Here is a 22,370-nt window from a genome sequence, read left to right as displayed (position 1 = left end):
GTGTGGGGGGGGGGGGGGGGTGGTAAAAACAAAAAGGTAGGGTGGGTGTCGTTAATCCCGATGAGGAACTGCGCCCCGCCTTTAATAAACGCCATTGTCATGAGAAGAAAACTTGATAATTAATGATTGTATTTGATTGTATGCCTTGTCTGATTATTATCAGAGCATAGACTCTGTATCTGGGCACAGCAGTCCTTTTTGTGTGCGTGTCTCTTTGTGCGTGTGTATGTGTGTGTCTGCGTGGGGAAAGCCCTTGGAAAAAAAATGAAGCCCCACACGCATTATCAGCCAGAATCATTCACAATCGATGCGTAATTGCCCCCCACACAGCACTGAAAACATGTGAACGCTTACAGCTTCAAATAAAAACCTCTCCCAGCTGTTGATTGTGCGAATCAAATTGTTTTAAAAAAGAGGCGCAAATCTGACTCACCGAGCACATTGAACGAGAAGTATGAAGTGGATGACCACAAACTTGATTGTCATTTTCCCATGCGTGGATCTCCCCCTCCGGATCACAGGAATATGTGGATGGAAATCCCGACGTTGTGCTGCTGCGAGAAAGTGCCAGTACAGTATAGGTGTGTGACCATCAATCCGTGCTCTGAACTTCCTCATCCGCCCACACACTTTCTTCTGCATGTCATCTGCGACCCACACAGCGCTCTCTCTGTCGCTCTCTGTCTCTGCCTCTCTCTCCCTCTCTCACTCCACCCCTTAAGCGCCCCCCCCCCCGCCCTTTCCAATCCTCCGTGCACCGCGCAGGGGGTTCCTCCAGGGACGCACTTGTGCTCGATCGATCGATATGATCAGTTCAGCGGAGTCGGAATCGGACGGTATCCAGCAGCGCCCTCTTCCCTTCCCCAAACGCCTTAGTAGACAGCAGTGGTTGTTGGTGATGCTGGAGCATCTTGCATGACTCATACACCTGGCTTATAGTCTACACGCTGCACATGGGCCATGGAGGTATTATGTCAAGACTCGTTCTGCATATTTAGCATGTTTTCATTTCCGTGTGTAAATATTCCAATTAGGCGGTCGGTTCATTGGGTGATAAAGGTGAAACAAGAGTTAGATTACCGTTTAAAAGAATATTCCGAAAGCTTCATGCACAATTTAAAAGTGTGTGTTGCACCACGCATTTCATATAAATAATACTATGCATAGCATTATGCTACACGCTTACATTACTCGTAAGTTGCAGTGTTGCAGAGTCCCAGCCATCTCACCTGCACTCTCACACAAGTATTTTTCTCAAGAGGCGCGCGGTGGTGGGGGTGGGGGGGGGCACTCGTGAGGCTTGTGACACGCACACATGGCGGCGCACAGAGAGGCCTGCGCTGCCTCCTGGTGGCTGAAAATGAGACAAAACCACCTGTCCCAGAGGGATCCCAGAGGGATAGGGGGTGATGGATATATTTTATATATCCCATAAAAAAACTTGTATGTATTGACACAAATTTCCCTCTATTTTGCATGGATCTAATGTTCTTCTTTCAATCTGTATTAATCTTGTCACTCACAACGGCACTGGCCATTTTAGCCAAAGACAATACATCCATCATGTTAGTTTCATAAAGCGGTTAAATACCAATAGTCTATTTACTTGCATGTATAATCATCACGCATCAATGAGGCCTCACATCGCTCTATACTGTGAAGCAACTCTGTCCCAACGCTTGATAATGAATGCCATCTTTGTTCTTCCTTTTTATTCAGTAATTTTAAGTTTAATACATAAAACATATACAGTACATAAAACAAAGAGTGAATAACACTAATACTTTAAGCCCAGCTATACCTACAATGGCTTTGCTGCGTTTTTCTTTGCAAAAAGTGAAGCAAAAATTACAAATAAATTCTTCATTGATTCTGAAAAGCAAGAGTAAGTACATGCACGTTTGGTGGCCTCCTGGAGCCCTCCGGGCATGGACGACTGTTTGGTAAAGGCTCTCTAAGACGACCGCTGCGTGCGCGGTACATTCCCCGCTGCAGAGACCCAAGTTCAAAGCATCAGTCGGCCTCACCCTCCCTGGGAGCCAGCTCTGGGTAAAGCACATCTAATCAATCCTAAATTTGTCCCCAACACGCAGCAGCCACAGCTGTCCAGACACTACCGAGGAGAAAAACAAGCATTTGTCATTGGCTGGGCCGGCCACGGCTTAAATTGGAGGGAAGCGCTTTGCTGCAAACCCCCCCTCCCCCCTCCCCCCTTAAATGGGTGAAAGTAACTTAAGCGGAGCTAAATCCCTGTTCTAACAGATGTATGGCAGATGAGTCTGTCACAGTGAATGAAGGAAGGGGGGAGGGAGGGGTGGGCAATCGTTTCTTGGCTGGCAATGGAGAACAGAGTGGTTAGTTAAACGGATGGACGGATGGATGGATGGATGGATGGATGGGGACACTCATTCCATGAGTAGCAAGGAAGATTAACGGACAGAACAGTAGTCATTACTGAAAAATAAAGTTAAAAAAATGTTAACTATTAAAGGGCAAGCTTCAACTTTTTTCGTCTGTTCGTCTGGACTGGCTGCCATGGCGATCACCCTCGCAGACAAATGCATCCACTTCTCTTTTCCCACTGCACTCCATTGGGCTTCCTTTGACACACTGAGCTGATGTACAGAAGATAGATGCAGCTTCAACATCAACCCAAACCAGCAGTACAAGAACGCTACAGGGAATAATGAAACATTCAAAACGAAGAGCACTTTTTGGAGAGAAATTCGAAGCTGACATTTACCGAAGGTCCCGGTTTTCACAAAGCGAAGCATGTGCAGTGCCAGCGGGTGTCACCTTTATTTGATTCATTGACGAGACTCCCAACTGCACTATTTATATGCGCAAGATCAAAGAAACAGTGACTCCGAGGCAACTCTCCTGCTGGGACCGTGGGTGCTTTTTGTTCCTGAGTGTGTCTCACCATGATCCAACAAGTCACACAGGGGCTGTTGGCGAGCTCCGGCCAAAATGCCACAACGTGTGCTCATCGCCATCCAGTTTAGTCAATGTAGAAAGAGACTAGGGAAAAAATAGAAGCCCCGCGTCAAGGTATTTTAGCAAGCAACAAGAAGGAAGAACACGTGTGTACGCACTTCGGATGGAAACTAATGGAAAGTCAACATTAGGCTTTGCCGTTGGTTTCTCCCCACGGCGTAAAACTCAAACACAGGAGGCTCAACGTTGTCTTTTTTTGTGCCAAAGCAAAAGTTTACAGGTGTATTTACATGATTCCCTTACAAGACCCAAATCATTTGCTAGTGGCTAGCCTGTTAGCAGTTAGCGCCGCAGCTAAACCGTGAGTCTCCCGCTGTCGGAGATGGAGATTGGTCAGTTGTATTTTTTAGTTTGAAAACACTTGATTTACCGCACGTGAGTTGTAAAGACATTGTGCCACAGATGCACTCAGGCAGAAGTCAGACTTTTAGTTATTTAGGTGCTGCACTGTTTTGATGGATGCTTGCCTAAAAAAGGAGTTTTCGCAGCCTGAACGACGGTCACCAAAATCTCGCTCTGATGTGACACACTTTGCGTTTTAAGCTCTGGTCTCTCAACTGTGCATATTAGTTTCCTAGATGAGTGACCTGGAATCAAAATTCAGTGAAACCACATGGATCCAATCCTAAACCTGAACCCCGCCCACAGCTGACCGGTCGCCCGGAGTAAGTGGGCCAGGGAGGGGGGGGGGGGTTTCAGATTGTTGGTAAGCTTCACCTATATGATAACTTATATAGTTTATAAAAGATGAATAGTCTCTTCCTTTTAAAAAAACCCTGCAATAAGATTCTGAATATATTTCTTTCCACCTTCAGGTAGCATTCTGCGTTTTCCACCAAGGCTGGAAATACCAATACTTTTGGGCCACTAGGCTTGCAGCAAAAGGCTTTGAATCTTCAAGTAAAGACGGCCAACAAGAAACTCAATATAGTTCGCCATAGGAGGAGCAAAATAGATGTTGTTTGTTTTGAAGGGACACAAAACTGAATAACTTATGCGCTTGCAGCAATAATCTCAAGTGGTGCTTCGTCCACAGTGTGGAATTAAGTACATTTTCTAAATCAACTGCTGAAAAGTTTCTCAATAGCATAAGCCCAGTGCGTTGCAAGCCCCTCGTGATAAGAAAAGGTTTAAATCTAGGCAAAAATTGCAACCAAAAAAAAGCCTTTGTTTGCTTTCATGTTCAAGTGGTGGCAATGACGCACACTACCACCCTTAAAGCAGAGACTGACACATACATGGTCGGTATTCAAGACAACGTCTGTGGTTTCCTTTTGAGGAGAGCGTCATGCAAACTGCAGCAGGATGGATGAGAAAGAAGCAAAAAGAGCCGCCCTCTCGTCGATTTAGTCTCGGGGCAGTTCCTTTGAGATCAAGTAGATTTTTAGGCCACAACAAACAGGACAAAAGGGGATCAGATGCCGCCTTGCATCCACTCGAAGTGCTTGACTTAGATAGTTGAGTATAGTTTTTTTTGTTCTTCAAGCGCAGATATTTGTGGGTTTTTTTTTTGGGCCCGGGGCAGAGACCTTACAACAACTCCTTTTCCTTTGGGTCTGAACACTCGCAAATTACGCATCAAACTTAATCCCACACAAAACAAAAAAGATGAAAGGAGATTACGTTGAGGACACTCCTTTCAACATTGGTTCTCTGTTCAGGTACGTTGCCCAGTAGACGAGGTTGAAGGTTCCAAACAGGACGGGGAACACTATCCGCGACATCTTGTCGATCTTGCTGACGCTGTTGTAGGTCTTCTTTGGGTCCACCATCTTGGTCTCGGAGGCCCGGAGCTGCACAGACGTTGTGTTGGAGATGGTGGCGATGGACACGTCCTTGGTGAAGTTGGGGGTGAAGTTGACGCCCGCCGAGCACACGTTGTTGGGCTTTTTGGACAGCACCATGGGGTCTCGCTTCTACAGTGGGACAAAGTTTTAAACTCTAAACAGTTCTTCTCTTTAGTTAAGACGCAATGTTTGAAACCACTTCCACGTCAGTGATCTCACTGCGTAGCAAACAGCAAGGACTAGCTTAGCTTAGCATAAAGACGGCACACCAGGATCAGTAACTAGCCTAGCTTGGTTCAAAGGCCGCAAAACAATACATTTTTATTTCTATGGGTGCCCGGCTGTATTTTGCACTTATACGTGTAGCGTAGTGGCCACGGGCCGTACCTTCGGGTGCTGGGCCTCCAGAGCCTTCTTGCCGTCCCAGGCCCAGCTCCTCTTGGTGAAGTAGTTCACTGTGGCGAACTCGATGAGGGCGGAGAAGACGAAGGCGTAGCAGACGGCAATGAACCAATCCATGGCCGTGGCGTAGGCCACCTTAGGGAGGGAGTTCCTGGCACTGATGCTGAGGGTGGTCATGGTCAGCACAGTGGTCACCCCTGGGTGCAAACAAAGGCAGAGGCAAGTTTAAATTGAGTCTTCACAGTCTGCCCTCGCACAACAGAGGTGGGCGCTTCAATGACTCTAAACTGAGCATCCACCCCGGTGCTTCTGTTATTGTCCTCCCTCGTGTGACACATGCACGACAGGAACGCTGTTGCCAAGGCGAAATAAAACATGGAGAAGTAAATTAAGTACATCCATCAATGAGAGGCTTCACTCACCAAAGACGGTCCTCGCCGGAACCGATTCTCTGTTTAGCCAAAATGACACCTGGGACAGGATTACAGTCATGAAGCAGGGCATGTAGGTCTGGATGACAAAATATCCAATCTTCCTCTTCAGGTAGAAGTGGGCCATCATCACTGTGTACTGGCCTGAGGGGAGGCGGGGATTTAAAAAGGACACAAAGTTAGAAACAAACAATAAACACCACGTCTGCTTTGAGGCCAACCACGGAAAATATTGCGAGCACATAGTGGTGATGTGAATATGTGATTTGGCCTCCACAGGTCGCGTTACCACACCGGACGAAAAAAAATGCACCCATCCTCATGCCTGCTGTTTGCTTATGAACGACTTAGAGGTGGTACACGACAAACTGCAGGTTGGAAAACGATGTGCATTTCTGTGCTGGTTTGAAGAGAGCTTTTGTTCAGATGCATTAGCGAACTGAAAAAAAGCCCATGTTTATTATTGCGAGGACATGACAAAAGATTATTTTGTTGGTTAATGTTGGAGGTGAATTCAGAGAATGTGTAGTCAATGAGAGAGAGAGAGAGAGGGGGAGAGAAAAGAGTGAGAGCGAACACGATATTCAGTTAAACAACCGAAGATTGCATTTGAAGCTTAAAAAATCCTCTCACCAGTGGCAGTTTGTGACCACAGGCGCTGGTAAACTATGAAAAAAATCCAATGACTATATTCCACACACTAGGGCGCATGTACACACTCTCTTTTCAACACACACACACACACACACACGCACGCAGAGTAATACATGAGGCTTTCTCCCAGCAAAATCGGATTTTTGAACCTCGCTAATCCCCGGTTACAATCTGCATCCTGCCATCAGTGAGAGACAGAGAGGGAGTGTGGATGAGAAGAGCAAGGGAGGGAGGAGGGGTGAGGGTTGGGGTGAGGCTTCCTGTCCTGGGATCCTCACAGAGCCCTGAGCTCCGCCCACTCTGCCCAGCCAATCCAGCGCACACACACACACCCTGCAACACGCATGAAGCATGATTTTCTAACTGCTGACACACACTCTTGAGCCACGGAGAGGGACACTCGGCCGCCTGCTAATCACTGGTGGTATGGGGGGGGGGCAACCGTGTGGACACTTTCTACCTTCTACGTTGGCTTATCTTTTCGGTCATCTGACCGCCGTTTGTGGAATAATGACTAGGCGTTCTTGACGGGACTGGCTGGGCCACGCCAAAAAGGGAGAAGGAGAAGACTTCAGGAAAAAGCCCCGCGGCCGCCCCGGCCTCCGCTGACAGCAGAGGCGGAGCTCTGGTGCTTTTCGAGGGCCCCCCAGGCCATGCCTCGACCAGGAGGTCCACGGCGCCGATAGTTCTTACCGCGTCACCCCATCCTCTGGGCCCTCTGACGCCCTCATGACTCCAGGCCGTCTGGCTCACAGCAACGCCGTGAACCTCTGCTTCCGCCGGAACCACCCGGACACCACCCGGCGCTGCCGACCTGGGACGCCGCGGGGTCACCTTTGCCTTTGATGCATGGATCCCGACAGGACTGGGGGCAGAGGAATGAGGAGGAACATGTCCCTTTGGAGGATCTTACTGCTTTTCTCCCAGGGATTTGTATTTCGAAATGTCCAAGGGGAACTTCCTTTCATCTCGGGGAACAACGCCGCCATGCTGGTCAACTGGTGAGTGGGAGAATGAGTGGTTTTGCCTTTTTCACTTGCACCCCGACACCCCTGATTGCCCTCGGAAGACGAGCTGCGGCGTTCCAAAGGGGTCCCGTTGCTTGCAAAACTTCCGTTGCAGGGCACCTTTTCTGTTTTTTTTTTTGAGTGAGGCTTTATTTTAGGGAAAGATGTCGCTCTCTGAGACAGTGGAAGCCAGATCCTCTAAGATGTCTTTAAAAAGAAAGCGGTGGTGCTGATCTCTTACAACACGTTCTCAGACGGGAGAGTTGTCTAAGATTAGATGTGCTAATTAAAGGCTTAATTCTGTCGCTCAGCGATATGGACCCGTGCACGTGAGGTTTGTCTGAGAGCAAATGAAAACAAGACCAACCGCCGCTGATCAATATGAGAGAGGTCAAATTGCAGGTCTGAACAGCGGTTCCTCACTTTGAGTGGACGCGGGGGCAAGACAGCAGGCGGCTGTCACACTCGCTCCAATCAAGTGAGGGAAGAATGGTTAACTCCAGGTGACTTTCAGCCGAGCACAGAGGAATTCTGGGGGAGATTTGACTTGTAGAGGTCGTGGAATCATCAGATCGTCTTGAAACGGGGGATGCATGAGAAACCCTCCAGTAGGCTGCAGCCAGGAAACATCCCCTTTAAAGCACGTCTAGTCGCTCCGTGGAGAGTTTTTAGCGAAAGGGTCAAACACACCCAGAGAGTAAATTAACCTACTGGACTGAATGTGACTCCCCCCCAGAGCCCAAAACTAATCAGCGCTGATTTGGAGGGTTTCCAGGCAGAATCTCTGAGCTGCATGAATGATGATTTACTGCCTTCAGTCCTTCGGCCAAATGGACTTCACAGATAATGTTTCAGCATTTTCTTGTGATGTTCAAAACAAAACATGGCAGATGGTGATTTGGACAATTGTCTTTTTTTATGTTTTTTAGGAGGTAGACACACACTGCACATTTTGAAGTTGTTTTGTCAAAAAAAAGACATATGGCAGCCTTAATTCTAAGTATTTTTTGAGGATTTTCTAAGAAAGGCAGTAACCCTAGTTTATTTGTTAAATTGTACACAGTATTTTATTTATAAAAAGAAAAGATTTGACGGACAGATATTCAGCCTTTCAGACAACTTTTTTTACTCAAGTGGTCAACTAACTCGCAAACTGGTAAACGTGTTCACCGGCCAACCATCCAGTATAACAATCATTACCAGCAAAACCTTTAACTCAGGAGCAAGGCTTCAGATGTGGCTGGGAAAAAAATAAAACAGAGGGGAAATCCACACTTTTAATAATGATTCTACTCGAAACGGAGGGGGGGGGGGAAGTGTATTACAGTTCCGTTTTACATAAGAGCATTAAGCAGATGCCTTTCAACACAACTCACCCCCATCCACCCCCTCCGCACCACCACGTGTCAGAGCAAGGCTGTCCAATCCCAACTTACACACAGACACACACAGATGTAGTTTTTCTATCTTTGAGAGGACCTAGCTTACATTTGAAGTCAAAATGTTTCCATAATACTAGGTTTCTAAATAAAAAGCCTCCAATCACGGTTCATAAAATCAATCTTACTTAAAATTGGCCCTGAACTTGACCCGTAGCTCATACGTAACCCTCAGCTCAATGAACCAGCTACCATCAAAAAGCCCCGCCCCTTTCACCAACCCTGTGGCGACAACCAACCAACCAATCCCTCACTGATCTGTGATGTCATCTTCTTATACAAAAGCTGATGGGTGGTTGGATGGAGGGATTAACCCTGGGTCTCAGGTCTCTCTCTATCTCACTGTGTGTGTGTGTGGAGGGGGGGCAGGGGGGCGGGGGTGCGCGCGCATGGGCTCATGCAGGGATGAGTGTTGTTTGACAGGGCTGTCCGGGCCTTTAGACAGCTGCTTGTGTGAGGGATAGGCTACTCTCCTCCACTAGCTTCCACTCATTGACTCTGATCTCCTGATAATGTTTCCCACATTTACTGTGGGCCCCGCACGCCTGTCTCTCCTCGCCGCGTTTATCTTCTTCTAATCTAGAATTAGTTACATCACGTTATTTGGCATTACACTTATCATGCGCGACATACAGTCAGCAGTCACTGGTGGACAAAAGGGGGGGGGGGGGGGGGGGAACAAGCACTGGGGGAGGGCGGAGAGGGGTGATTTTATGTGTAGATGAAGTGAGGATTGCAATATGAAAGTGTCCCGAAGATTGCTTTTGCAAATGTTATTTAATGCCAATGCAAACATTTTTCATTACGTAATGTATTTCATTTTGTTCATCTTAATAGTCGTAAGTGTACTCTGTTCTTCTTCTGCCTTGGTCTCAAACCCTGGCTGCACAACAGCTGTATTTTTTGGGAGCCAGTCATAGATTACTAGAGAGTTTTTTTCAATATATTTTATTTAAATAATCTACCACACCTGTTGCCATGGGGAAAAAGAAACATGTCGCCATGGCTCAGGAGCTAACCAAACTAGCCAGCTCAACCAGTAAAGCTAACGTGAGAGTGACATGAAATGGCTGATGCTTCTGAATATAATCCCATTTTTTATAACTGAGTGAATTGAGAACCTTTTGAAATGCAATCCCATAATCATTCAGGAACGCCTGTCACTGATTCTGAAACATTTATCCGCGTATGAATACATAAAGACAAACCAAGGATTTGCTGTGAAAATGATCTAAAAATGTCATTTTATGTCACTGTACAGAACGTAATCGATTGCTTTTCAATGCAGGGTGCTTCAGCCGTTTCCTAGCAACAGACAGGCTGCCCCCCCCCCCCCCCCCTCATTACATGAAATGTTATGGATATACATAACATGCAGAAGTCATACAGTGTAATTCTTTCGCATAGACGTTACCTTTTTATTTGTCTCGCATCCTTTGTGCACCTCTCCTACTGTTACTTATTACACTGATCTTAATGTTATTATTACTTCCTTTGCTCCTCTAAGCTGTAGATGTGCTTTTTGTGAGTTCCGGTCAGTCGGTTATCCGTAGACACGCGGTCACAGGCGGCCAACCCACCTCTGCTCGTGTGTATGTTCTCTGTTTCGGCGTTCTTCCCGACGAGAACGTACTGGTTGAGCCTGGAGCCGTCCTCCGCCACCACCACCGAATTGTCAGCTTCCTTAGTCCAAGTGTAAACCACCTCTGACACCGGATAGGCATCTGAGGGAAGAAGCCTCCAAATTAGCTTGGGAATATAGAATTCAACTGGTTCATTTTTTAATATACAAGCATCGGAAATGTTTGTTAATCTGCTTACCAAGAAATAACAGTTTGTTCCAACCCTGCAATCGCTCATATTATGTGCAGCCGCCGAATCTTTCTAGCACTTTTTGATTAGACTGTCGGCTTAAAAACCAAAAACAGAAATGTGTGTGTGTGTGTGTGTGTGTGTGTGAGCGGATATTTGAGTGTATTTTTGTTTAAACCACACTTCTGGGTCAGAGGTGAGCTCCCCCGTCGGCAGGAACCAGACCGATTCAGATTAAGCATAATGTGTTGCATCACCCTTGTGATGAAAAACGGAGCTGAAAACTCTGAAGCCTCCCCTGCTATTTCATTTATTCATGATGAATCATGCACAAACATTGGACATCGATCCATCAGCTGCCCCCCCCCCCCCCCCCCCCCCCCCGAGGGCTGGAACATGGAAACAGGAATTTTTCTCAGGATTTGTTTGGATCTGAAATGGCATGGGATTGAAGCCCAAAAAAGTTGGTTGTGATCATGTCAACTTACATTGGATATGGAAAGATATTTTCATAGAAAATGTTACAGACTAAAGGGAGAAATGTGGAAAGCTTGCAGTAGCTGCTCAATATTCTTCAACATTGTCCTGTCATTTGGATGTAATGCAATTAAACACCCGGCACAGGAAGTCGTTCCCACACTGACGAGCGCTGCTCTAAGCGCGCACGGTTCACTGTCAGACACCCAGGCAATTGGGAGTAATCGGGTGGAAAAAGCTGGAAAATCGCAGAGGTTTGGACGCAGACAATAATAGCGCATGAAATATCCGTGCGTAGAACACAGGAAACTGCATCAAAACATTCAAATGTGTTGAGCGTATTCCGGCTGATTGCCACACTCATTAAACCCTGCGGCCCCTGGGTCACGCGGCTGTTTATCCGCCCAGTGGATAACATCTTAACTTGAGTATTTCCATCCATGGCGCTCCCTGCTGCTGTACAATATAGCGTTTAAATTTGGCCGCCGTCAGGCCGAACGCCAGGACCTTGATTGTAGGGTAGCTAGATTGCAAAAAGGGATTATTGGGGGAATTTTCGTACGCCGGGCGAGAGCTAAAGACCCTGGCAGCCGGAACGGCCCACCTGTGCCAACTTTGCGACAGGTCGTGCTGTTAATGCCTCGCCACCCCCGTTTTGTGAGCTCGGCCAGGGGAGCGACCGCGTGCATGCGTGTGAGAGCCGGAGGCCGCTAAATTAGGACACAGGTACTGTACCACGGAAATAGAAGGGGATTAGCTGCCCTTTAACTGAACCAACTTTAGAGCGGGCCATGTGCTGTTATTGTGCAACAAATCAACACTCTCACCATTGATTGGATACAAGGTGGAGCTGCTACCTTTGATTCAGAAGCTGCTGCTAGCTGGTTACCTAGCCCCAAATTCTAAATCTGCTCTCTGAAAACTAAAACTATGCATTTTGGGGGGAATTTCATGAAATGAAATAAAAATGTTTAACCAACCAAACTTTTTTGTTGGTAGATTTTGTCGGTAGTATCTACAGCAATGATTTATGGGGGGGGAAACAGTCTGCCTAAAAAAGGCAGCTTAAAGTGAAGATAGTATAACTCCAAGTGTTCACATCATCAAATCATCACATTCTATACAAAAAGACTCACGCTGCGCTTCATCTTTCTTGCTTACAAGCAGGAATAAAAAAAACAACTCCTCGTCTGTGGAGCTAAATAAAATGAAGAAGGGATGGAGAGATTTGGTGGCTGGAGGGATTAATTTTGCCCGTTTCTCATCACACCGGATGCTTTCTCCCTTCATCCCCCGCGGATGTAAAACGGTAAACACTGGATTCAGTGGAAATACCGATTGGTCTTGTCACAGATTAAAAGCCGTTTCTTTCATTCGGAGAAAAAATATATTATATTCTGATTAACTATGTAATATGTACTAAGCATGATTGTGTAGGTCCGGCACATTTGCTGCAGTGTGCCTGGGGGCTTTAGTGTGTTCACTGTAACGCCGCCTCACGGCAAAGGCTAAAGCCAGGTGGCTGTCAGAAGTCTTTGCGCTTCAAAAGATCATCTTTCTAACCGGGAGGACACAACCTCTTAAAACCCCATCACCTTCAACGGGTTATTCCCATTATACACACACCTTTCACCTATGGGGCTTCACAGCTGGCTGACGGCTTGGGCCGGCCGCAGGGGAAGGCCCGGCAGCTCCTTACTCTGTAATCTGCTTGGAGTCAAATGTGCTTTCTTTATATCGTGGGTGTGTGTGGACGGCCTTACACAGGGATCTGGGGATAAGAGCCTCATCCTTTTAGCCCCGGGGAGGCTCCCGAGGTGTGGCGCTGGGCCAGATCGGTCTTTAAATACCCCCAGGGCCTCACAGGTTTCCATGGGTGTCCTTGGTGGAAGGACACAAAGAGACACGGCGTCCTGCCAAGAGGGCGTCGGGGAGAACCCTTCCAGCCGCTGGGGAACATGCGCTAATCTTCCCTTCTATCAGCGACTTTGACATCGATTTTCTATTAGCCGCTGCGAAGGAGGAAGAAGGACACCTAGCAAATAAAGTGGCTGATATCAGAGGGCCCACGGTGACCTCTGATCCAAGAGCAGGCGGCTCGGGTAAAATTCCTTTACGATGCATGCCGGCTGAGTAAAAGTGATTTGATCCAGATATGTTCACAATTCTCTCTAGTAGGTCTTACTTGAGGGGGGTCCTTAAATATGTTTGTCTTCATAAGCACGATGAGTTTGCACTCGGCAGACTGTAACATCTCTTTGTACCCTACCATCTCCAGCAGAGGGTAAAGACCCGTCGACTCTATCAATTAGCCACAATGATTCCTAATTGTTCTCACTAAATTTCTCTAAATTTAGGTTGAACCTTTTGTGAAAATGACTGCATTTGGACTCCTCAAAGCTGGGATTAGCCTTTGGGAAAGAACGAGGCATTGAGAGACGGGGATGTACTCACAGCTGCCAAACTTGAGAGGGCAGGCGTGTGCGTCCATGGGGAAGTCCTCCAGCTGCATCGGGCACTCTGCTGATATGGTCAGTCTGAGGCAGAACACATCATACAGCACACACATTAACCACGTGGCAGAGTCTCACTCTAGCTGTACGGTCTGCACCGTGTAATTGCGGGAAGCGCTTCAATTGCCTAAACTACAGGGGACCTAAAATCAGACAGGAGGAAGGCCACAGCCCGGCCACCTTTTAAATAGAAACCATTGGAGCTACGGAGAGAGGCGACAAACCAGCATTTCCCTCTGACTAGGAGTATTACAGCAATAACACTACCACCTGGTGGTCACACAGCGGCTGTGTCACACGTCTCGCCATCAAGTGCACAGGGGGGAAACCCCTCGGAATGACCTTTTGGACCACCTCTAATACAGGTCCTCTTGCATTTTGTTCAGGTTCCAAATAGCTCCGTCTCATAATGGGCACCATTTAAAAAGCTACGCTCTGCTGCTTTGTTTAGATTTGGGAAATAATTCAAGTCTATTTCTTTAGTGGTCTTTGACAACATGATTTAATGAATTTTAGGCCTCTACAATGGTACCTCTCTCACCGTTCTGATAAGTGAATCAGATCAAGTCAATCAAGCATAACACATCATTCCTGCTGTTTCTGTTTTTCAGCTGTCTGCCATAGATTGAGTGGAGTTCCTCTGTGTTTTTTGCTGGTTGCATGATGATGACCAGCAATACAAGGATGTGACGACATCGACGTTTATTATTTTTAAAGTACGCTCGCTATTGGTGATGTGCAACTTGCACTTTCTCAAATTAGCTCTAAGATGGGAAAGAAGGAAAAAGGGACGGAGACCTCTGCCTAAACGGGTTTTGCTTTTTATTTTCTGCTTTAACCAATTTAAGCAAAATCCAAACGACAACTGCGTCACCGAGATGCGGCAGAATCCTACCGGGTCATGCTTTTTTTTGGAGGCGGGGGTGCCACAGTGTAGGTACCCGCCGCCGGAGGTTTCCCACTGGTATGATGAAAGTGAACGATGCGTGGCAAAGTGGGGTAAGAGGCCACCTCTGGTCCCGGCTGAGCGGGCTGTTCCGTCCTTCCACATCGGCGCGGGATTATCCAACCGCGGCGTCGCGCCTGAAACAGCTGAAGGCCCGCGATTGGAGGAGAGCGAACTGTGTCTTTGGGAAAAATAAACGAGAACATGGCTGTTGGCTATTATACCACGTTCCAATTATTCATGCGGCCTTGCCCCATTAACAGGGATGCCTCTACAGATACTTGCTCTGAATTCGGGGTGTGATTGGCGCTGGAAAAACGGTCTGTTTTAAACAGACTGTCTGTGGATCCCCTTTGCAGGTAGAATCATCAGGGGTGAAATAGCAATACGTTCCTCGAGCCGCGTGATGCAGCCACTGTGGGAAAAGCTAGAAGTTCCCAAAATGCGCCTCACCGTGCGGAAGAGCAGAGAACTCGGACGACAGGACGGAGCGGGAAGAGGGCTGACTTTCGACTTCAGGGGCTTTAAGCCGTATTAAGCACTGAGCCGCTATACCGCGCCATCTGTCTTTTCCCATTATCGAGCACATTGTGCTTCTTCACCATCTCCCAACTTGTCTCACATGCGCTGGGTCTCATTGGAGCCGGGGGTTATGCAACAGACCCACGTTGGGGCTGGCTCCGTTCAGAACACGAGTGGCATTATAATCCATACAAATTGTCAGAGTTACGACATGAGAGCCGAGCAGCCTAAACACCGGGAGCCTCGAGGACTCCACTGTGCCCGATGACAACGACGCGTGAGGCTCTGACTCTCGCCACTACGCTACACCTCCCATCCACTGCGGGGGGGCTGTTTTAAATGTTAATTGATCAGCTCAGTCCTCAGAGTAACTAACGTCCACAGCTACAATAGGACGTCAGGTTTTATTCTTATGGTGACAAACAGGACACACACAAGCTGTTGTTGAGTTAGCTGGAACCTTTGAGTACCCAGATGGCCAGTGTGTGTGTGTGTGTGTGTGTGTTTGCAGGAAACTAAATGCACGCTGCCTGCGGTTAAGCTCCGCTGGTAATGACGAGCACAGTGCTGTAACAATTAGACGATTAAAAACGACCCACCGCTGCTTCGTTCCGACTGTGGCAGTGGATCTGATGCCGTTTTTAGATCACAGAAGCTCTCTCACTTTTTTGTGAGCGTTGGCCGCGTGTCACAAAGCGGTGACTGTAAGTACGCGCTGCTTCAGACATGCATGTGTGTCAGCCTGCTTGAATATGGATAATCTGTCATCCATCCAGCATTATTCTCCCGGTGGGTGCCACTGGTATCAGATCGAGTGCTCTCATCCATGATACTCTCACACTGCAGTCCTGCAGCTGCAGTGACTCCTGAGGATAGCCACGGAGATATTCTAATTCCGTGGTGCAAATGTCACAGGCGCACAGCTATCTGTGAGAAGCGTCTCCATTTTGAAGATTTTTAAATGCCGTTAGTTTAATTCAGAGTGATCACCATCTGTTTGATGGCCTGTTTCTTCATTCAAATTTTTGGTTCTAATCCACCACTTCGTCAATGCCAAAAACGATGGTTCAAATGGAGGCTGCTTTTTTTCATGGATAATCTCCCTCTGCAGTTCTTTCTACAACACTTGATTTAAAGAGACCCTTTCTTCTGGTATTCATGTATATCATTTTAATATGATCTTCCCCTCCAAAAGAAATTAAACCCAAGAAATATAATAATTTAAATGCTCATATCACATCATTGACGTTGCTCTTATTGTGACATAACTGATGCCCGTGATTGGCCACTAGATGTCACTGTTTCCCTACAGCCTGGGTCACATACTGAGGGCAGGGCTGCACAGTGTATGAAGTTGGCCTTGCTATCTGTTTTTTTCTTCTCATTTTGATATACTCTTGACTTTCTTCCCTTCCAATAAAACAAGACACATAAATGGGAGGTGTCCTTCATTACTTACTTACTAAGAATTTAGAGACGCGCCATGAACGTCAGCACTATGCAAACAAGTGTACCTCACTATGGTTGGCAACATGTTTGAAGTGCCATCAACCTTGATCGCCTCCCGGGTTTTTACATTATTCATAGGTCATTATTCTGAGGGATGGTCGAGGGCAAAGGATGACACATGTGAATAAATCGGTCCAGAGTGAGAGAACCTACCTCATAGTGTAGAGCAAAGTGCCGTCGTCCTGCAGCCTCAGCAGCTTGTTGGGCGTGGTCATGTTGTGGGCGATCGACTTCTTGCCGTTGAGGAAGAAGGTATCAGGGGTCCAGATGTTGCTCGCCAGCAGGTTGTTCAGCGGCAGCATCGTCATCGGCCCTTTGAAGCACAGGCGCTCGTCCTTCCAGCTCTGACGGAAGAAGACGTCGATGGTGTACTCCTGGGAGGAAAAAGGAGGAGAGGTCTCAGGAGGGTTCACTGCGTCCATCCCACTCTCAACTTTCACGGCATTGTTTTTGTCTAGTGTGTATTTACCCAAACAGGAATTTAAAGTTAGATATTGTCTGGTTTCATTTGCAGCATCATGCCACATCTTGTTTGCCATTTATGGCAAATCTGCAAAAAATGCCCAAACATGGTCTGTGACAGCCGCTCCTTCTTTACGCCTTCATAAATCCACCAACAATTTACAGGGCGATCAAACATTGCTCTGTGGAAACCCCTCGTGCATCGCTGCTGGTGTGCGAGATATCGACCCGCCTCAATCTGGGAAACAAACATGTGATACAGAAGCTTCTATTAACCACAAGCATTCAGTTCTCTTGCCACATTTCATTAATCAATCACGCGGCTTGTCAATGCCTTCCTCAATTATAGGAAAGTGTCAACTGCTGTGTCAGAGCGCGCCAGGGATATCGCAGGGTGTAATAGAGGATTTAATGAAAGAGGAGATTTGATGCATTTTGCTACCCAAGGGAACCATATAGTTCATAAGGGAATGGATTAATAAAGGGAAGAGTCATTTGGAACAAGCTGGATTGGGCCGGCCACACCGCATTAAACCTCAAATCTATAATTCATCCACATTCATTCGGCTTCATTTACAAGAAACCGAAGAAAGAATCAATCCTTAAAGACACGACCAGGGCTTGAGTAACGTGAAATAAAAATGTAAATATAAGCCTGTGTCCTGGGTGGGCTGCGTAGACGTGTGTGTGTGTGTGTGTGCTACGTCGTTCTCCCTCTTTGTATCTACGGTGTTGGATGGATGAACTCACCATCTCCGTGTCGGACACCGGGCCGAAGCTGGTGACAAAAATATCCGTCTTGATCTCCGTCACGTTCTCTGTGGGGAGAGCACAGGTGACCACAGTCTGAAGCTGTGGTGAAGTCATTCAGAGTGAAAAAAATCAATGTTACTGATTTTTAATTGGAGGGATTTAGGCCTGATAATCTTTCTTTATCTGCAAGACAATACCTTCCACTGATATGCGGGTCGCTCTTCCCCGACTGCAGCTACAGAAAATGCCTGTGTTATAACGGCTCAGTGGCCACAAAGCTCCATCGTGGATTCATCCAACGATTAAAAATACTATTGCTTGTTCTTTAGAAAGAATAAAACCAAAAATAACTGAATAAATGTATTCAGTCTGACCAACACTCTGATAGATATAAATATATTCAATTTACTATGATATGAAAAAGGGAAAAACAACCACATTTTAAATGACAGAAGCTGGAATCAGAGAAATATTATTATTTGTTAACAAATGAGTTAAACTATTTGAAAATAATGAACAGTTCATTTTCTGTCCACCAATCCACTAATTGAGCTTTAGAGGCGTTATCATCTTGACAAATTTGACCTTTTGAAGGAAAAGTGGCTGCTTATAACTGAAGGGGAATGCAAGGGTTCAAATCTAAGTATATGAATTCAATATTGAGCAATAAGAGCACTATTGGCATTTCCAATCAGTTGATTGGCATCTGCAGAAAAAAAACAGTGTCAGTATTCATATGAATCCACACGTTTCTGCGACATGCTAACGACATGCATTCCTTCTGGAGATATAAAAGGTGTCATATTATATCCTTTGTACCAACATAGCCAAATCATCTCCACTATGAATATAGATTTGGTTTTGCCGAGTGGGGATTGGCTGTGCTGTGGAGGGAGCAGCTTGTTGAATGCTGAATGAAGGCCTGAATTCTTTTTTTTTTCTGGAATGTATTTATAGGCCCTCTTGTCAAGGGTAGCAACCGTTACCAGGATGTGAGAGCAGACTTTTGCCATGACACATCATGGCAAAAGCGTTTAGGCATGAAAAAGCCTTGTTTCTTTCAATAGGGAGCAATGAATTATGGCAACGGTATGTACAGAGGGAACAAATTGAAATTAAGATGAATGACGTGAGGGCAAAAAAAACAGCTAATGTAACACTGAGGTAGGGACAGAAAAAATGAAAAAAAGCTTTTATTTCAGTAGCCCATTAGAAGAAAAAAAAGAACTCTCCATCTTTGAATGGCGATTTGTCAGCTCTCAAGGTTATCTCCTGTTGCCGGGGCAAAGAGCGTGAATAAAACACCACAGCGCGCTGAATTCCGGCTCTGTTGAGTACAAGAAAAAAGCCCTGCGCATACTCGGGATCCCCGGGCTAACGGGCGAGAAGAAAAACTCGCCGCATCTGTGAGCACGCACTTGCACCTGAGCTGACGCGGGTGCAAAGATTCCGCATCTGCTATCGCGGTATCTGCTGTGGAATCGCAGCGGGGTCCGGGGGCCCCGCTACTCCTCGGGTTCAGCTCGGCGGCCTCAAGTTGGCATGAAACCGGGCTGTGACACCACTATGTGAAAAGGCTCCTAAGCGGCGCCGACGCGAACAAACAAGGACCTCGGGCAAACCTCCGAGTCCTGGCCGGAGCCGGTTGTCGTAGCCGTCCAGGAGCCCGTCCAGGATCCTGGTGAACACTGTGCTGTTGTCGTTGGCCGCCGCCTCCTTCTGGGCCGCCGCCTCCTTCTGGCCCGCTGCCTCCTTCTGGGCCGCCGTGGAGGACAAGCAGCGACTGGGAGAGGAGGGGAAACATGGGGGCAAGAGTAAAAAAAAAAAGAGTCGAAGAGGAGGAACCTCCCGTCACAATGCAAGACTTCCAACAAGACACCGTTATTGGGAGTAATTAGCTTGCCGCATTACGGACCGGATGAATTATTAAACATAAGTACTGCTTACAACTACCAGAACAGATAATTAAGGCTTTGACATGTGATCCAAATATAGACAAATGAGTCCCCCCAGCCCTCTCCCTAAATATGGCAAGAAGCTTTATGTCTGTGGGATAAGAGAAATGAACATTGTGTCCATGCACCGAGACGGGCCAGGAGCGACTGGATCTGAACATGTGACCTAAGATCCATTGATCTATGAGAGTGGACCATCCCGGTGATTTACTGACAGCATCGGCCCAAAGATCCTTTTCGCTTTTCTTGAGTGCAGGACGGCCACTTAAGCGGCGACGTGTCAGAGTGCAGAAAAGGCGATCAGGAGAGGAGGGCAGCGCTGGCAGGAAATACATGTATAAAAAATTGATAGCACAGTAAATTACAGAACTACAGATTTGTGGTTACAGCATATTGATTGAACATACTCCGTCACACGGCTCCTTGAAAGACATTTTGCTTTTAAAATAACCCCACCAAAGTTCTATTCCTCAGTAGCTTCATAGGGATCAATAGCATTGCACTCTAGAGTTTTTTGGCTGGTGCTCTCTCATTTGTGGAGCTCCCGGTTTACCTATTTCGGCAGCCGCACAGGAGCAGGAGGGAAAGGACGAGCCTCGCCATGACTGAAATTCTGCTCACTTTGTTGTTCAGAGCTGCAACACATACGCACACATACACAGAGAGAGAAACACACACAGAAAAAAGAGAACCAAATAGCATCAGAAAAGCAGCACATTCGCCTCAGACGCGGCAGATATATCAGCTGCGTTTTCCTCTCGGTGTGGTCAACTCAAAAGGTGTCGCAATCTCCGAAAGGTGCCACAACTCACACAAAGAAAGTCCGCTGCACACACACACACACAGAGGCGGACCGCCAGAGAAACCCCTAAATCAAGCGGCGGGACAATCTCTGCTCAATGAGGCTGTGACTCTTCAACATCCAAAACATCGCCCCCAACCCCCGCTCCCAGACCAACGTCACACAGAAAGCCATATCACAGGGAAAATACAACTAAATAGGGGCATTCTGTTCTGCAGCGTGATCCCCATCGTGTGAGCTCCAACTGCGTTTGAATCCAGCCCATTGCAATTCATGCTGGTCACCTAACCCCCCCCCCCCCCCATCCTCTACTCCACCATCACCCGGTTCCACACTCACCAAAAACATGAATCTAATTTGTATTCCTATTCCCCATGCTGTGTCGAATTAGAAAAAGAGGGGGGGGGGGGGGGGGGTACCTGAATGCAGATCCATCACCACCATATTTTTGTGCCTCCTCACACCCCCGGTCCCCTCCACCCCCTCCCAAACAACAACTGGAGGCTGAAGGGTTGTCCGTCGGCGGCGTTTAAACCGAGCAGCCGCGGGTCCAATCCCCTAATCCCCGGCTTGACGGCGGTCCCCCCCCGCCCCCCCTCCCCCCTTTCCTCTGCTCCTTGGCTTCTCCTCCAAGGGCTGCTGCTGTTCTCCCCCTCTCTGTCTCTCTCTCTCTGTGTCTCTCCCTCCCTCTCAACGGTTCCCCATCTGGGCGTTTGTTGTAGTAGTGTGTCTGGTCTGCTCCTCCTATCGGCTCCTCCAGCGCCCCCCCCCCACCCTCTCTCTAGCGCCTGCTGCACCGCGTCTCCCGCATCGCGGAGTCGCTCGGTTCGCTTACACCGCCCACTGCCCTCCGCGAAACAATCAATTGCTGCAACAGCGGCTGATAATTCGATCAGAGGTGGAGGGGGCGCACTGTGCGTGTGTGTTAGAATCCGATCTTTATTTTTTTAAGAAAAGCTGGTATGTCGATCGGAGCGGTAATTATTAGTATTAGAATTATACAAAATGTACCAGCTGCTTACTAAACTTTTTTGTCGGATTAACCGAACAACGCTTTCCGCCTCCAAATGTGTTCATTTGAAGTCTAAAAACGGGATGTTATCGAACACCATCAATTATGCAAAGATTTCACTCTTTGTTGGGTCAGTTTGTAAACTTTCCTTTCCTAAAGCGAGACATTTATGCACGAGTTACGATATATTTGAACTAGTTATCCATATGGTTTAGTTACATCAAAACCGTTTCGCTGGGGATTTTAGCCACAACCGTTTCATAGTTAAAGCTTGTTTTATTTCAACCATTTATCGGATAAACATTCCGCTGTTTATCGTTCACTTTACCGGACACACAACTATTTCAACACATGTGTCTATTTTAGCTATTTTGACAGTTCAGTAGTTCAGTTTTTTTCATATCAAACCCAATCTTCCAGCCGTTCACCCGTTGCACCAGCCCAGTATCAACTATTTCCTCCACGCACTCTCTTATTTCAATTTCCGCTAATTATTTCATACCAACCTGGCAACCACGCAAGTATCCCCCCGGGGGCATAGAATCAGAACACCAGGGGGAAAGGGATGGAGTGAAATAACACCAACGTAAGAAGAAGCGTCATGTATATGTTGTAGCTATTACTTAATGATGAATTAACAGACGCTGGAGGTCTCGTCACCGCAACGGTACCCCCCCCCCCCCCCCCCGTATTCCTGTCGATTGCCATAAGAGGGAAGCCGAGTTCCATGTTTCATAGACGGATCATTAGTTTCTGATACATAACCCCCCCTCCCCCCCGACACTTTTTTAATCCCTTTTGGAGACTTCAGCACCACGGACAGCTCGCAGTCAGTGGCACAGAGATGGGCAAGGGGAGGGATGGAGGGAGGGGCGGTTGGCTTCGGGGCT

General features: G+C 47.2%; 2 protein-coding genes across 2 annotated transcripts in view; both read right to left on the bottom strand.

The window, feature by feature from the left end:
• LOC119215366 (gamma-aminobutyric acid receptor subunit gamma-3-like) overlaps positions 1–728 on the bottom strand; it is a 52,640-nt gene extending 51,912 nt beyond the window's left edge. Inside the window, exon 1 of the mRNA XM_037467471.2 lies at positions 434–728. Within this exon, the coding sequence (XP_037323368.1) occupies positions 434–642 (209 nt within the window). The 5' untranslated portion in view covers positions 643–728. The remainder of the gene's footprint in view (positions 1–433) is intronic.
• Positions 729–1,675: 947 nt separating this feature from the next.
• On the bottom strand, positions 1,676–21,062 carry LOC119222915 (gamma-aminobutyric acid receptor subunit alpha-5-like). Its single transcript, XM_037479925.2, has 10 exons — positions 20,888–21,062; positions 20,220–20,301; positions 19,334–19,494; positions 17,709–17,776; positions 16,650–16,870; positions 13,461–13,543; positions 10,298–10,441; positions 5,609–5,761; positions 5,172–5,383; positions 1,676–4,913 (listed from the first exon to the last, which is right to left on the bottom strand). Exons 1-10 carry the CDS (start codon positions 20,910–20,912, stop codon positions 4,617–4,619), a joined length of 1,446 nt encoding a protein of 481 aa, XP_037335822.1. The 5' UTR covers positions 20,913–21,062; the 3' UTR covers positions 1,676–4,616.
• Between the last annotated feature and the right edge of the window lie 1,308 nt (positions 21,063–22,370).

This window comes from Pungitius pungitius, chromosome 3, assembly GCF_949316345.1.
Source record: "Pungitius pungitius chromosome 3, fPunPun2.1, whole genome shotgun sequence".
Classification (NCBI taxonomy): Eukaryota; Metazoa; Chordata; class Actinopteri; order Perciformes; family Gasterosteidae; genus Pungitius; species Pungitius pungitius.
This window is presented reverse-complemented; position numbering and strand designations above follow the sequence as displayed.

Bases quoted from the DNA above. Each gene is read 5' to 3' on its own strand.
- LOC119222915 (XM_037479925.2), bottom strand. From the start codon at position 20,912: ATGGTGGTGATGGATCTGCATTCAG. The intron at 20,302-20,887 runs GTACCCCCCCCC...TATGTGTTGCAG, and splicing joins GGTGATGGATCTGCATTCAG to CTCTGAACAACAAAGTGAGC. The intron at 5,762-10,297 runs GTGGGTTGGCCG...GCCTCCCCTCAG, and splicing joins GAACATACACACGAGCAGAG to GCCAGTACACAGTGATGATG.